Source organism: Myotis brandtii, unplaced genomic scaffold, assembly GCF_000412655.1.
Source record: "Myotis brandtii unplaced genomic scaffold, ASM41265v1 scaffold53, whole genome shotgun sequence".
Classification (NCBI taxonomy): domain Eukaryota; kingdom Metazoa; phylum Chordata; class Mammalia; order Chiroptera; family Vespertilionidae; genus Myotis; species Myotis brandtii.
The window spans coordinates 1,206,002-1,218,215 of NW_005369942.1; the positions used below are offsets into that span (position 1 = coordinate 1,206,002).

A 12,214-nucleotide genomic window follows, 5' to 3' on the forward strand; every position below is an offset into this window, starting at 1 on the left:
CCCACGCCTGTCCGCACCCCTGACTCTGGGCTCCCTATCCCCTGCCGCCGACCTCCCTCCGAGCGCTACCCACCCCCTTTTCGTGCGAACGGACCTTGGGTTCCTCCTGCCCCCTCTTTGCAGGAGGGGAGACCCTCCTGGGGGCGCCTTCCCTCCCCACCCCAGCCCCCCGTCCTCCGGTGGCCCAGGGCGAGCCGCTTGACCTCTCTGAACCTCCGTTCCCTTGGCTGTTGCGGGGGGCGGGGGTTGGGGGGAGAATTAAATGCGATTATACACGTTGTTTCCGACAAGGAGACCAGTTACAGACTCTCCGTCCCTTGCAGCGTCCGCGCGGTCCAAGTTCTATGTTCGGGAGCCGCTGCACGACAAGCCTGATTGGCTGAAAGTGGGGCTGACCTTGGGCACCACCGTCTTCCTGTGGGCCTATGTAAGTCTTGACTCCCAATGCAATAGGATAGTTATGTATGTGCTGATAACATATTTCTCCGTGAAGGAAATGCCAAGGATTGCAAGTATTAAGGTTTTAGGGGCATTGAGAAGATAGGGTGAAGCTGAAATGTGTCATTCATTGTTACTTAGCATGGGTTTCTCATGAGTGGCGGTGTTACTAAAGGGTGTCCCAAAATTCACGCAAGAAGTAATTTTGATAGAAAACACAGGTTTATAATTAAAAATTGTAAATTTTTTATTGATTCATAAAGTATACAGTCTAGGGTTATGTATGGAATAGCATATCAGGTAAATGGCCTCCACGGCTTTGCTGGCACATACGCAAAGCCTTGGTCTTCATTGTCCCTGCTCCTGGGCCATCATTGGTACTTGGTGATGCTTATCAAATTGAAGGGATTGAAATCAAAGGGCAACAGATATTAGAATCTGATTCAATAAACCAAGTAAAATTAGGCTTTTATTTCACCCACGCCTTGAAGGAGAAAATTGAGTGCTGTATCAACGAAATTCAGCCACATTTATGCAAACGGTCATGGAAAATTTCAACAAAAGAGTGCATATGTGCTAGCAAAGCCATGGAGGCCATTTACCCGAAATGCTATTCCGTACATAACCCTATACTGTATACTTTATGAATCAATAAAAAATTTACAATTTTTAATTATAAACCTGTGTTTTCTATCAAAATTACTTCTTGCGTGAATTTTGGGACACCCTTTACTTATTATCCTATATTCTTTTTTTTTTTTTTAATATGTATTTATTGATTTCAGAGAAGAAGGGAGAGGGAGAGAGAGATAGAAACTTCAGTGATGAGAGAGAATCATTGATCAGCTGCCTCTTGCACGCCCCACACTGGGGATGGAGCCCACAATCCTGGCTTGTGCCCTGACCGGGAATTGAACAGTGACCCGAACCGTGACCTCCTGGTTCCTAGGTTGATGCTCAACCACCAAGTCACGCTGGCTGGGCTGTGTCTACTAGTAATTTCTTAAGGAGGATGGAGACTGGTTGGGGTTTTATGAAGGCACTTTTCTCAGCTGTCGTAGAGACAAACCATCAATGAACAGGTATATAAGTTAAATTACATTAGATTTCCAAAATATAAGATTTTAAAAAATTGATTTGGGCGGGAAGGAGAGAGAGGGAGAGAAAACATCAGTTATTGTTCCGCTTATTTATGCATTCATTGGTTGCTTCTTGTATGTACCCTGACCAGAAACCTTGGTGCATCTGGAGGATGCTCTAACCAACTGAGCTACCTGGCCAGGGCCAAAACATAAGATTTTAATCATTGGTTTGTATAAATACATTGTTGGAAATTATACTTACTGTGTAGGTATATCAGCCTTTCTTCTTCTTCTTTTTTTTTTTTTTTTTGGTCTTTACAGTATGCCAAATGCTTTATATATAAAAATTAATTTAGCCCAGCTGGCTTGGCTCCATGGTTGAACATCAACCTATGAACCAGGAGGGCACAGTTCAATTTCCGGTCAGGGCACATGCCAGGTCTGTGGATTCAATCTCAATGTAGGGTGTGCAGGAGGCAGCCGTTCAATGATTCTCTCTCATCATAGATGTTTCTATCTCTCTCCCTCTCCCTTCTCTGAAATCAATAAAAAAAATATTTTAAAAATACTCATTTAATATTCTCAACAACACTATGTAGGTACTATTATTGTTGAACTTTAACAGATGCAGAAAATACTTGGAGAAATTAGTTTGCTGAATCTGCTTCTCCCTAACTTCAGACCTAGCTACACTGTAGACCAATCTGAAATACTGCTTCCTTATAGATAAAATTTTTAAAAGTTAACTCAAAGTATCTGTGCTACATTAGTATTTAAAATTTTTGTTTTGTACCTAAAGGGGTTGGGCTTCCTCCACTGCCCCTAACTCCATCTCTTTAGGTCTCTTATTTTGGATTTTCTCATTAAAGTGATTCAGTTCTTTCAAATTGAAATGAGTAAGAGGTGTTGAAAGTCACTTACAACCTAACAACAGTAACTAATCCTTTTTAAATAATGTTATAATGAAATTTTTTACATTCTTTTTTTAAAAATATATTTTATTGATTTTTTACAGAGAGGAAGGGAGAGAGAGAGAGTTAGAAACATCGATTCAGCTGCCTCCTGCACACTCCCCACTGGGGATGTGCCCGCAACCAAGGCACATGCCCCTGACCGGAATCGAACCTGGGACCCTTCAGTCCGCAGGCCGACGCCCTATCCACTGAGCCAAACCGGTTAGGGCATTTACATTCTTAATTTAAAGTTTTCCTGAAATGGAGCTTTATTGCTGCTTGAGGGCTCTGATTAAAATTAAATCTTTGATTTCAGCGAATGTCACCCTATATCAGTGATGGCGAACCTTTTGAGCTCGGCGTGTCAGCATTTTGAAAAACCCTAACTTAACTCTGGTGCCGTGTCACATATAGAAATTTTTTGATATTTGCAACCATAGTAAAACAAAGACTTGTATTTTTGATATTTATTTTATATATTTAAATGCCATTTAACAAAGAAAAATCAACCAAAAAAATGAGTTTGCGTGTCACCTCTGACACGCGTGTCATAGGTTCGCCATCACTGCCCTATTATCAACCATTGTCCCACTTGAATATTTTGTCAGAGAGTGGTTCTAAGAAAGTGGCTGTCCTCCTGGTATCTAATTAATACACATATATTTGGGGGTGAGGTTGTTCATTCAATCACAGTATCAAACTTCTAAGGTTAGAAATATAATACACACCTACCAAACAGCCTGGACCCCATTTAATAACCGAGTCCTGCTTTGTTGTGTGGTTTAGCCCCTCTGTGGTGAGGCATTCCATTAACTGCCCACTGAATGAAGTAATTTATTTGGCAAAAGTTGAATTTTAAATATTAGTTAGTCTCCTCTTCTTTAATTTGCCAGGAAGATTGCATTTCTAATTTTAACTGTTACTTTCTTCTAGCTTATCAAACAACATAATGAAGATGTTTTAGAATATAAAAGAAGAAATGGGTTGGAATAAACTTTTTAAATGCTAATACTGTAAGTATGCAATTTTATAGGATTAATAGATTATGCAAGATAATTAAACTCTTTATTTTTATTGATTGACTTTTAGAGAGAGAGGAAGGGAAAGGGAAAGAGATAGAAACATCGATGAGAAAGAAATATCATCAATCAGCTGCCTCCTGCATGCTCCCTATTGGGGATGGAGCCTGAAAACTGGGCATGTGCCCTGACCGGAAATCAAACTGGTGACCTCTTGGTTCCTGGGTCAATGCTCAAGACCCTCAATTGCTGAGCCACACTGGCTGGGCTGAACTCTTTTTAAATAATGTATTTTGGTTGTGTGTTTTTCCTATTAGATTTATGCTTTTTAGCACCTATATTCCTGTCTGTGACAAATTTATAAATTTTTAGTATTTTGGTCTATCACAGTGATGGCGAACCTTTTGAGCTCGGCGTGTCAGCATTTTGAAAAACCCTAACTTAACTCTGGTGCCGTGTCACATATAGAAATTTTTTGATATTTGCAACCATAGTAAAACAAAGATTTATGTTTTTGATATTTATTTTATATATTTAAATGCCATTTATTTTACTTTATTTTTATTTTTTTTAAAGTTACCATGATTTTATTTCTGTATCCTAATCCAATGCTGTTTCTAACTGGAAATTTTATTTCTATTTGCACAGGTGAAGCCAGTAATACAGAACTATAAAAAAGAATGCATTAAATCAAAACACTAAATTTAAATGCCATTTAACAAAGAAAAATCAACCAAAAAAATGAGTTCACGTGTCACCTCTGACACGCGTGTCATAGGTTCGCCATCACTGGTCTATCATCACTTAGTGCAGCGGTTCTCAACCTGTGGGTCGCAACCCCTTTGGGGGTCGAATGGCCCTTACACAGGGGTCACCTAAGACCATCGGAAAACACATATATAATTACATATTGTTTTTGTGATTAATCACTATGCTTTAATTATGTTCAATTTGTAATAATGAAAATACATCCTGCATATCAGATATTTACATTACAATTCATAGCAGTAGCAAAATTACAGTTACGAAGTAGCAACGAAAATAATTTTATGGATGGGGGACACCACAACATGAGGAACTATATTAAAGGGTCGCGGCATTAGGAAGGTTGAGAACCACTGACTTAGTGTAATCATTTTTAACCATTATGCTCTGCCTGTGTTCAAAGAAAATTATGTTTAAGAGTGCAACCAAAAATCTTATTTTATTAAATCTAATAGGACTATACACAGTGCCTTCATAGCACTTATGATAAGTTATAATTATTAGTGTATTTGGTTCTTTTTTTAAAAATATTTTTATTGATTTTTTACAGAGAGGAAGGGAGAGGTATAGAGAGTTAGAAACATCAATGAGAGAGAAACATTGATCAGCTGCCTCCTGCACACCCCCTACTGGGGATGTGCCCGCAACCAAGGTACATGCCCTTGACCGGAATCGAACCTGGGACTCTTTGGTCCGCAGGCCAACGCTCTATCCACTGAGCCAAACCAGTTGGGGCTGTATTTGGTTCTTAATATCTACTTATCATATCCCCCACTTAAGTGTAAATTCCATGAGAACAGGAACCCTGTCTGTTTTATTAATCACCATATAGTCAGCAACTTGCTCAGTGTCTGATCCAACTAGGAGTTTCATATTTGTTGGATAGATGAATGTATAAGGGCAGGCAATAGATTGTTAATTTTTTACTGTGTGACCATTTCAGTATGATTGGTACTACAACTGAACAATCCCTGGTAAAACATAGCTGTGAACAAAATAACATGTATGATCTCTGTATGGTCTGTGATTCTGTGATTTAAAAGATAGTGAGTTTATGTATAATATATATACATATAGATAGATTAGGTTGATTAAAGTAGATAACTTATTTCTGCTGAGTAAAATAGTAATCACTAATGTATACTTTTCCATATTTAACTCTCAGACTCGGCTCTTTAGAGTTTGATTATCCAAATATTTGCTTTTTAAAAAAATATTAATATCAACTTGCCCATATCACTACTTCAGCCAATCAAGAGATAAAAATGAAATAGATATTTAAATCAAAATCAGATGCTTTTACTACTCTTTTGTAGTTCAATTAAATTATTTTTTGCTAAAACTTAAAATGAGGTGTTGGTGCTCTTTGTGGATTTGTTTTCTAGACTTTCTTGATGCTCTAGGGTTAATTATTCAGAATGGTCTAATTTTAATATTCCTGTTGGTTAATGCTGTAGTTTTAATTTCTTTTCTCTTCATTATAGGTATGCTCCATATAGAGTTGAAAGCGAGAGAGAAAAGTTATATGTGAATCTATGTAATCAGCATTTGTGTTTTGCATCATTAAATGAAAAAATAAAAATACATCTGTATTCTTCAGATTGTGTATGTTGTGACAATGTGTGGAAAATATCAATTCTAAGGTATATTATTAGAAGTATTTCATTGTGGAAGGTAACCTTCTGATAACAGAGTCAGTGGTAATGAAGGGCCCATTGGTAAGAAAATTTGTTAAGAAGATAGACTTAAAAATCTCTGTTGAAGGATTTATTCCTTATATTAACTTTTAATTTCTAGTGAAAGCATTTATTCTTTAGTGTGTCACAGAGATAGAGCTACTTTATTACTCAATTTACAAAAGAACCCAAACGCTCTTTTCTTCTAGCAGCGTCATTTTGGCTAAGGCAGAAAGTAATGTTGAATCCTGTTATCAGAGTTCCTTCTCACTCCATTTCTTTGAATTTGAATGATTTTTCACTTGGATTACTGATTATGGTAACACAAAGTTTATTGTCCCTTTTTGCTAATATTACTTTCATTCAATGATTAGCAAGCTCTTGATTGTTTCAAAAAGGAGTGGAGAAGGGAAAGAGTTGATAGACACAATTAAAATACACTTCATTTTGCCCTGGCTGGTGTCTCAGTGGTTAGAGTGTTGGCTTGTACACTGAAGGGTCTGGGATTAAATTCCTGGTCAAGGGCACATACCTGGGTTGTGGGTTCAATCCTGGGCTGGTCAGGGCACTTGCAGAGGGAACCAATTGATATGTCTCTCTTACATCGATGTTTCTCTCTCTGTCTCTCTCTGTCCCTCCCTCCTTCCCACTCTCTAAAAATCAGTGGAAAAAAACCCTCAGGTAAGAATTAACAAAAAAATAAAATAACGTACACTTCATTTATTCCTCATCAAAACCCTTTCTTGTAATCAATTAAAACTTTGTTAACTTGTAATTTAAAAACTTAGTTTACCATACATTTAAAAATTCAAAAAAATAAAAATTCATTGTCTCTCCATTCTGATGTTAAGTGGAAGGTTTATTGCCTTGTGATAAGCTGTATGTGTGTTTTGGGCTCTGGCCAACACTTATTGTGGAAGATTCATGACAATATCTTGGGAAGTCACTTCTGAATATAAATTCAGAGTTACTTATTTTGGAATAATTATGTAATCCAAATTCAGTGAAAGACCAGACATAGCAGTAACTGTTAACTGTTGCCAATTTGGAGTCCCAGCTGATAAGAGCTGAAAGGACCTTAGAGGTGATGTAGACCAAGCCCATAATTTTACAAATGCAAAACCAGAGGTGAGAGTTCACCCAGCATCACTGTGGTAGGTAGAATAATGGACCCCCAAAGATGGCCATGTCCTACTCTCTGGAATCTGTCCATGTTATGTTATATGGCAAAGGGGGATTAAGTTTACTAATCAGCTGGAATTGAGATGGGAGAGATTATCCTGGATTAGCTGGTTGGGCCCATTGTATTCACAGGGTCCTTACAAATGGGAGAGGGATACACAAGTGTGTGTGAGTATGAAGTGATGTGAGAAAGACTCAACTGGCCATTGCTACCTTTGAAGATGGAACGGGGTCAAGAGCCAAGGAGTAGAAAAGTCAGAGTCACACAGCTCTGTTGTCACCTTGATTTTAGCCCACTGAGCCCCGTGTAGGATTTCTCACCTACAAAACCATAAGACAATAAATCTTTGGTGTTTTAAAGACTGAGTTTGTTATAGTAGCAGTAGAAGACTACTATTTTCACATTGCAATAGAGACCAAGAAGTCAGCTATCAATTCCCAAGTCAAGGCACTTGCCACTAAAACACTTAAAAATTTATATTTCTGAAGGGAAGGGAAAACTAAGACACTTGAAATTCTGGAAACTGATAGCCTCAGTTGGAAATAAAATATAACTACAATGACACTACTGTAGGTCTGGCCTTGAGAAAAGTTACCCTGTGTGGACTTCCATCCTGATTGTGCCTGTACAACTCCAAGGGGAGCTGTCATGAAGACCTGGGCTGTCCAAGAAAACGTTCTGCAGAGATGGAAATGTTCTGTCTGCGATCCAGTACAGCAGCCACTACTCCCATGTGGCGACTGAGCATTTGGAATGTGATTAATGTGACTGAATTTTTCATATTTAACTTGAATTAATTCAAGTAGCCACAAGGGGCTGGTGGCTGGTTAGCACAGAAATAGATTATGCTATGAGTAAACACCTCACAGAGTTGTGCTACATAGTAACACTGGTTAATAAAAAAGAAAGAAAAGCTTTCTAAATTAAATATTAAAACAGGACTCAAATTACTTTAAACTAGAAAAGGGTTATGAAGATAGAGTGACTCACAGACCCAAGAATAGGAATACACCTGGACTCAGAAATAATTGGGGCCTGGGACTCAAATGTCATTAATACTTTTGCTCTTGGCTCTGCTGTCTGTGTACAGCCTCTGCATGCAGACCTCTTCCCCAAAACACATTGTAAAAAGGCCACAATCAATAGTTCCTGGGTCTACACTTCAGTTCAAGAGAGTAACTGGACTGGAAAGGAATCATTCTGATTCTAAATTCCCAAGAGGAACTGTGGTCAAATGATGGTTCCTTTGGTAATAACATGAAAGACTTGCCATGAAAAAGAGGATGCAGACAAAATGTAGTCATATGTCAAATGCAGTCAAGTTTTTTATTAGATCAAAATCAGGTAGACCTTTTTTCACATTTAATGTCTGTGAAGAAGTCATTTAAATTATTTTAAGTTGCCATGGGAAAAAAAAAAACTATACAAACTCAATTTCAAGTATAAGAAGTTGTTATGGGTTGAATTGTGCCCCCCCAAAAGATATATGGAAGTCCTAATCCCCAGCATCTCGGAACTGGGGAAGTAGGGCCATTGCAGATGTGATTAAGGTGAGTTCATACTAATCCAATATGACTGATGTATTTATAAAAAAAAGACAGACACATAGGGAGAAGACAATCATGTAATGATGGAAGCAGAGATTGAAATGATGCATCTACAAGCCAAGAATTACTAGCAAACAGAAACTAGAAGAGGCAAGGAAGGACTCTCCCATACAGGTTTCAGATGGGGCATGGCCCTGAAAACACCTTAATTTCAGACTTCTGGCCTCTAGAATTGTGAGAGAATAAATTTCTATTTTAACCCACCCAAGTCTGTAGTAATCTGTTATGGTAGCCTTAGGAAAATAATGCAGAAGTGTTTGGAATATCATGTTTATTTTGCTACAGAAGAGAAAGTGAGTAGATGGGGAGGGAGGAAAGACTGAGTGACCTTCGAGAATAGTTTTAGAATTTACCATCTTGATTGCGCTTCCCCCTTCATTTTATCTAAATATTTTAGTCCATCAAGAGGGTGCTTATCAGGACTTTCTTAGTTGCTTGCTAATTTGTCTTCCTAGATACGCGTCTAAATTATTTCACTTTAGCCCTGGCTGTGTGGCTCAGTTGGTTGGAGCATCATCCCATTCTCCAAAAGATTGTGGGTTCGATTCCAGGGCAGGTTTGATCCCCAGTGTGCCTACATGAGGCAAAACGGATCAATGTTCCTTTCTCACATTGATGTTTCTCTTTCCCTTCCTCTCTAAAAACCATTAAAACATATCCTCTTGTGAGGATTAAAAAAATAAATTGTTTCACTTTATATTGATCTGTTGAAACATATGGTCATGGCCTAAGAACTTAGTGCTAAGAAAAACAAAGCTGTTTCTACCTTTCTGTGGAGTTTAGGAAATCACCCAGTCTTTGAGAATTGCTTTTAATTATATAGCACTTAAGCCTTGAATAAGTGTGATTAATATTGCCAGTCGAGGACCTCACATTATGCATCATGTTTTCAAAACTAGTATCTTTGTCAACAGTCACAATTAGGTGGAGGTCATCTTAGATAAGCTAAGTTATCTCTGACCCTAGATTCTTGTTTTTCCAACAAGACCAAGAAAAATGTCAAGGATGTGCTCAAGGGCAGCATTGCAAACAGTGTGCTTAACAGCTGGGGAACTATTGCCCAAGCCTTACAGAGGCTTCTACAGCAAAGACCTAATGTTAAAATTCTCTAGGGTTTGTGAGAAGCAGCTTGCCACAGAGTGAATCTGACAACCCACAAGCATGTCCTCTCGTGAGAAATGTTTCAAGATGTGGGAAGAGTGTGCCATCAGACTGCAAAGCCACATACCCTCCAGGAGCAGTGGAGTAGGTAGAAAATTCCCTCCCATCAAAGAGGCATGAGCTTTTCACTAAGATGAAAGGGATGTGGAGAAGTGACACTATTTCTCTCAGTTTTGCCTTTCCCAGCTGGGATGGCCCCATCTAATCTAGAGGATACCATAAAGCCCCCACTGGACTCCACCATGTATCAGATAAGATGGTGGGATTGAATGGATCCTGTCATATGTACACTGAAAGGCAGCAGGTCATAGTAAGGGAGCCTTGAATTTTGGCTTAGGCTGGAAGTAGAATCTAGTACCACCTCCTCCAATTAGCTGAGCATGTTTCACACCTAATGTGCTTTACAGCTTACAACAACCCTGTGAATAAAAATTATCTACATTTTACTCAGACCAGTAAATCAGACCAGTAAATCTGACTCCCAAACTCATGCTCCTAACCACACTATTATACTTCCTTGATATTTTTCATATGTAACAGTGATAATCAACATTCCCCTACCTACTCTTTAGGGCTGTTGAAGATGAACTACAAAAATAGGTGTGACAATACTCTGGAGAAAGTTTTTAAAGTCCTATATAACCTGTGTTTTATTTTTGCATTTTTAAAACCAGTTTAGTTGTAACCAAAGGCCTTAGATTACATTTATGACTGATATCTGGCCAGAGATTTTTAAAAATATACTTTTATTGATTTCAGAAAGGAAGGGAGAGAGAGATAGAAACATCAATGATAAGAGAGAATCATTGATCGGCTGCCTCCTAAATGCCCCCCACTGGGGATCGAGCCTGCAACCCAGGCATGTGCAAGGCCAATGCTCTCTCCACTGAGTCAAACCGGCTAGGGCTGGCCAGAGACTTCTTTGTGATCATTGACCCCATTGATGGTGGGCTTGTTTCAGTGTCTCTTTAACCTGATATTTTAACCTCTGTGAGTGACAGCAGAAATCATATCTTGCTCATTAAAGAATGCCCTGAAACAGTGCCTAGCACATTATCCTCAATAAATGTTTGTGAAATCGATTATAACCAATCCCCAGCATCTAGCAAGGTCCCAGCGTATGGTAGGCATTTTGACAGATACTTATAGACAGTTTGATGGAACCAGGGATGATCCAGAAGACCTCAGACTACACCCAGACCCCGAGTCTACACTGAGTTCTGAAGGGGAGCCTGAAATGGTCCTGAGAACCATCGTTATATATAAATGTTCTCTCAGAAAGAATTATTTTTAGGGAAGCTTCCAACACATTAAATGCCTATAATGCATTTGCCACCTTTGACTATTCCTCTTCCTGGCAACCAAATCAAAATTCAGCCCTAAGGAAAGAATGAGCTGTGGTAGTAGACAGATTTTTTTTTTTCTTTTCTTTTTAAATTTCAAATAGGGTCACACAAAACTGGGGTGGTTAGAAGTACTCTGGACAGATTTGGTTTTATTTGTCAATCTGTCCTAGGCACTAGCAGTTCATTAAACATTCTGCACTACCAGTGAGATAGCTCATCACTAGTTGCAGGAGGATGTGTACCTGATGCTGGTCAAAGATAGCAAGTTTACTAATCTTCATTTTGTTACTTTCATGACTGATTAACTTCTTGGTGGAGGGCCTGGGGTCTACCCTTTCTTGTGCTGCTTCAGGTCTAAATTTGACCTCTCCTTAACTGCAGATTACCCAATTGCTCTTGTTCAGTGTTTAATCCCTAGGAATAGCTCCCCATACGCCAAGGTTGCGGTTCCATCCTGGGCACATACAAGAAGCGACCAATGAATGTATAAATAAGTGGAACAACAATCTCTCTCTCTCTCTCTCTCTCTCTCTCTCTCTCTCTCTCTCTCTCTCTCTCTCTCTTCCCCTCTCCCCCTCAAATCAATAAATTAAAATAAAGTCATCGTAACAGTGAAGTGCTGAGAGCCAGCCATTGCCTGGGGATTTCGCGACTCTGAACATCACCCAGGACACTAAAGGGACGGCTACTCCCCCTCTCCCCGCTCCCCTTCCACTCCTCGGAGAGCAAGGAGAGTGCGTGAGATAAGTGGGTTCATATTTCATCCGGCATGGGAACCAAAGTGTATGTCTTATTCCGGATGCGAACCCTGAAACACTTCCAACCTTCACTGAGGAATTCCACTTAGCAAACAGTACCGGCAGGCAGGTGACCGACTTCCCGATTCCCTAGCCTTCTCCTGAGATGCCTTCGTCAGCTTCTTGGACTTCGGAAAGAGCAGCAGAGCCTGCAGACTGGGGTGGAGAGAGGAAGGTGCCAACGACT

At 39.2% G+C, this 12,214-nt stretch overlaps 1 protein-coding gene across 1 annotated transcript; it reads left to right on the top strand.

Moving 5' to 3' along the window:
* Positions 1–247: 247 nt before the first annotated feature.
* On the top strand, positions 248–5,856 carry NDUFC1 (NADH dehydrogenase (ubiquinone) 1, subcomplex unknown, 1, 6kDa). Its single transcript, XM_005877727.2, has 3 exons — positions 248–427; positions 3,407–3,486; positions 5,742–5,856. Exons 1-2 carry the CDS (start codon positions 263–265, stop codon positions 3,464–3,466), a joined length of 225 nt encoding a protein of 74 aa, XP_005877789.1. The 5' UTR covers positions 248–262; the 3' UTR covers positions 3,467–3,486; positions 5,742–5,856.
* The last annotated feature ends 6,358 nt before the right edge of the window (positions 5,857–12,214 follow it).

Excerpts from the sequence above, each read along its gene's own strand:
- NDUFC1 (XM_005877727.2), top strand. The coding sequence starts at position 263 with ATGCGATTATACACGTTGTTTCCGACAAGGAGACCAGTTACAGACTCT. Across the intron at positions 428-3,406 it reads CCGTCTTCCTGTGGGCCTAT|CTTATCAAACAACATAATGA; the intron begins GTAAGTCTTGAC and ends ACTTTCTTCTAG.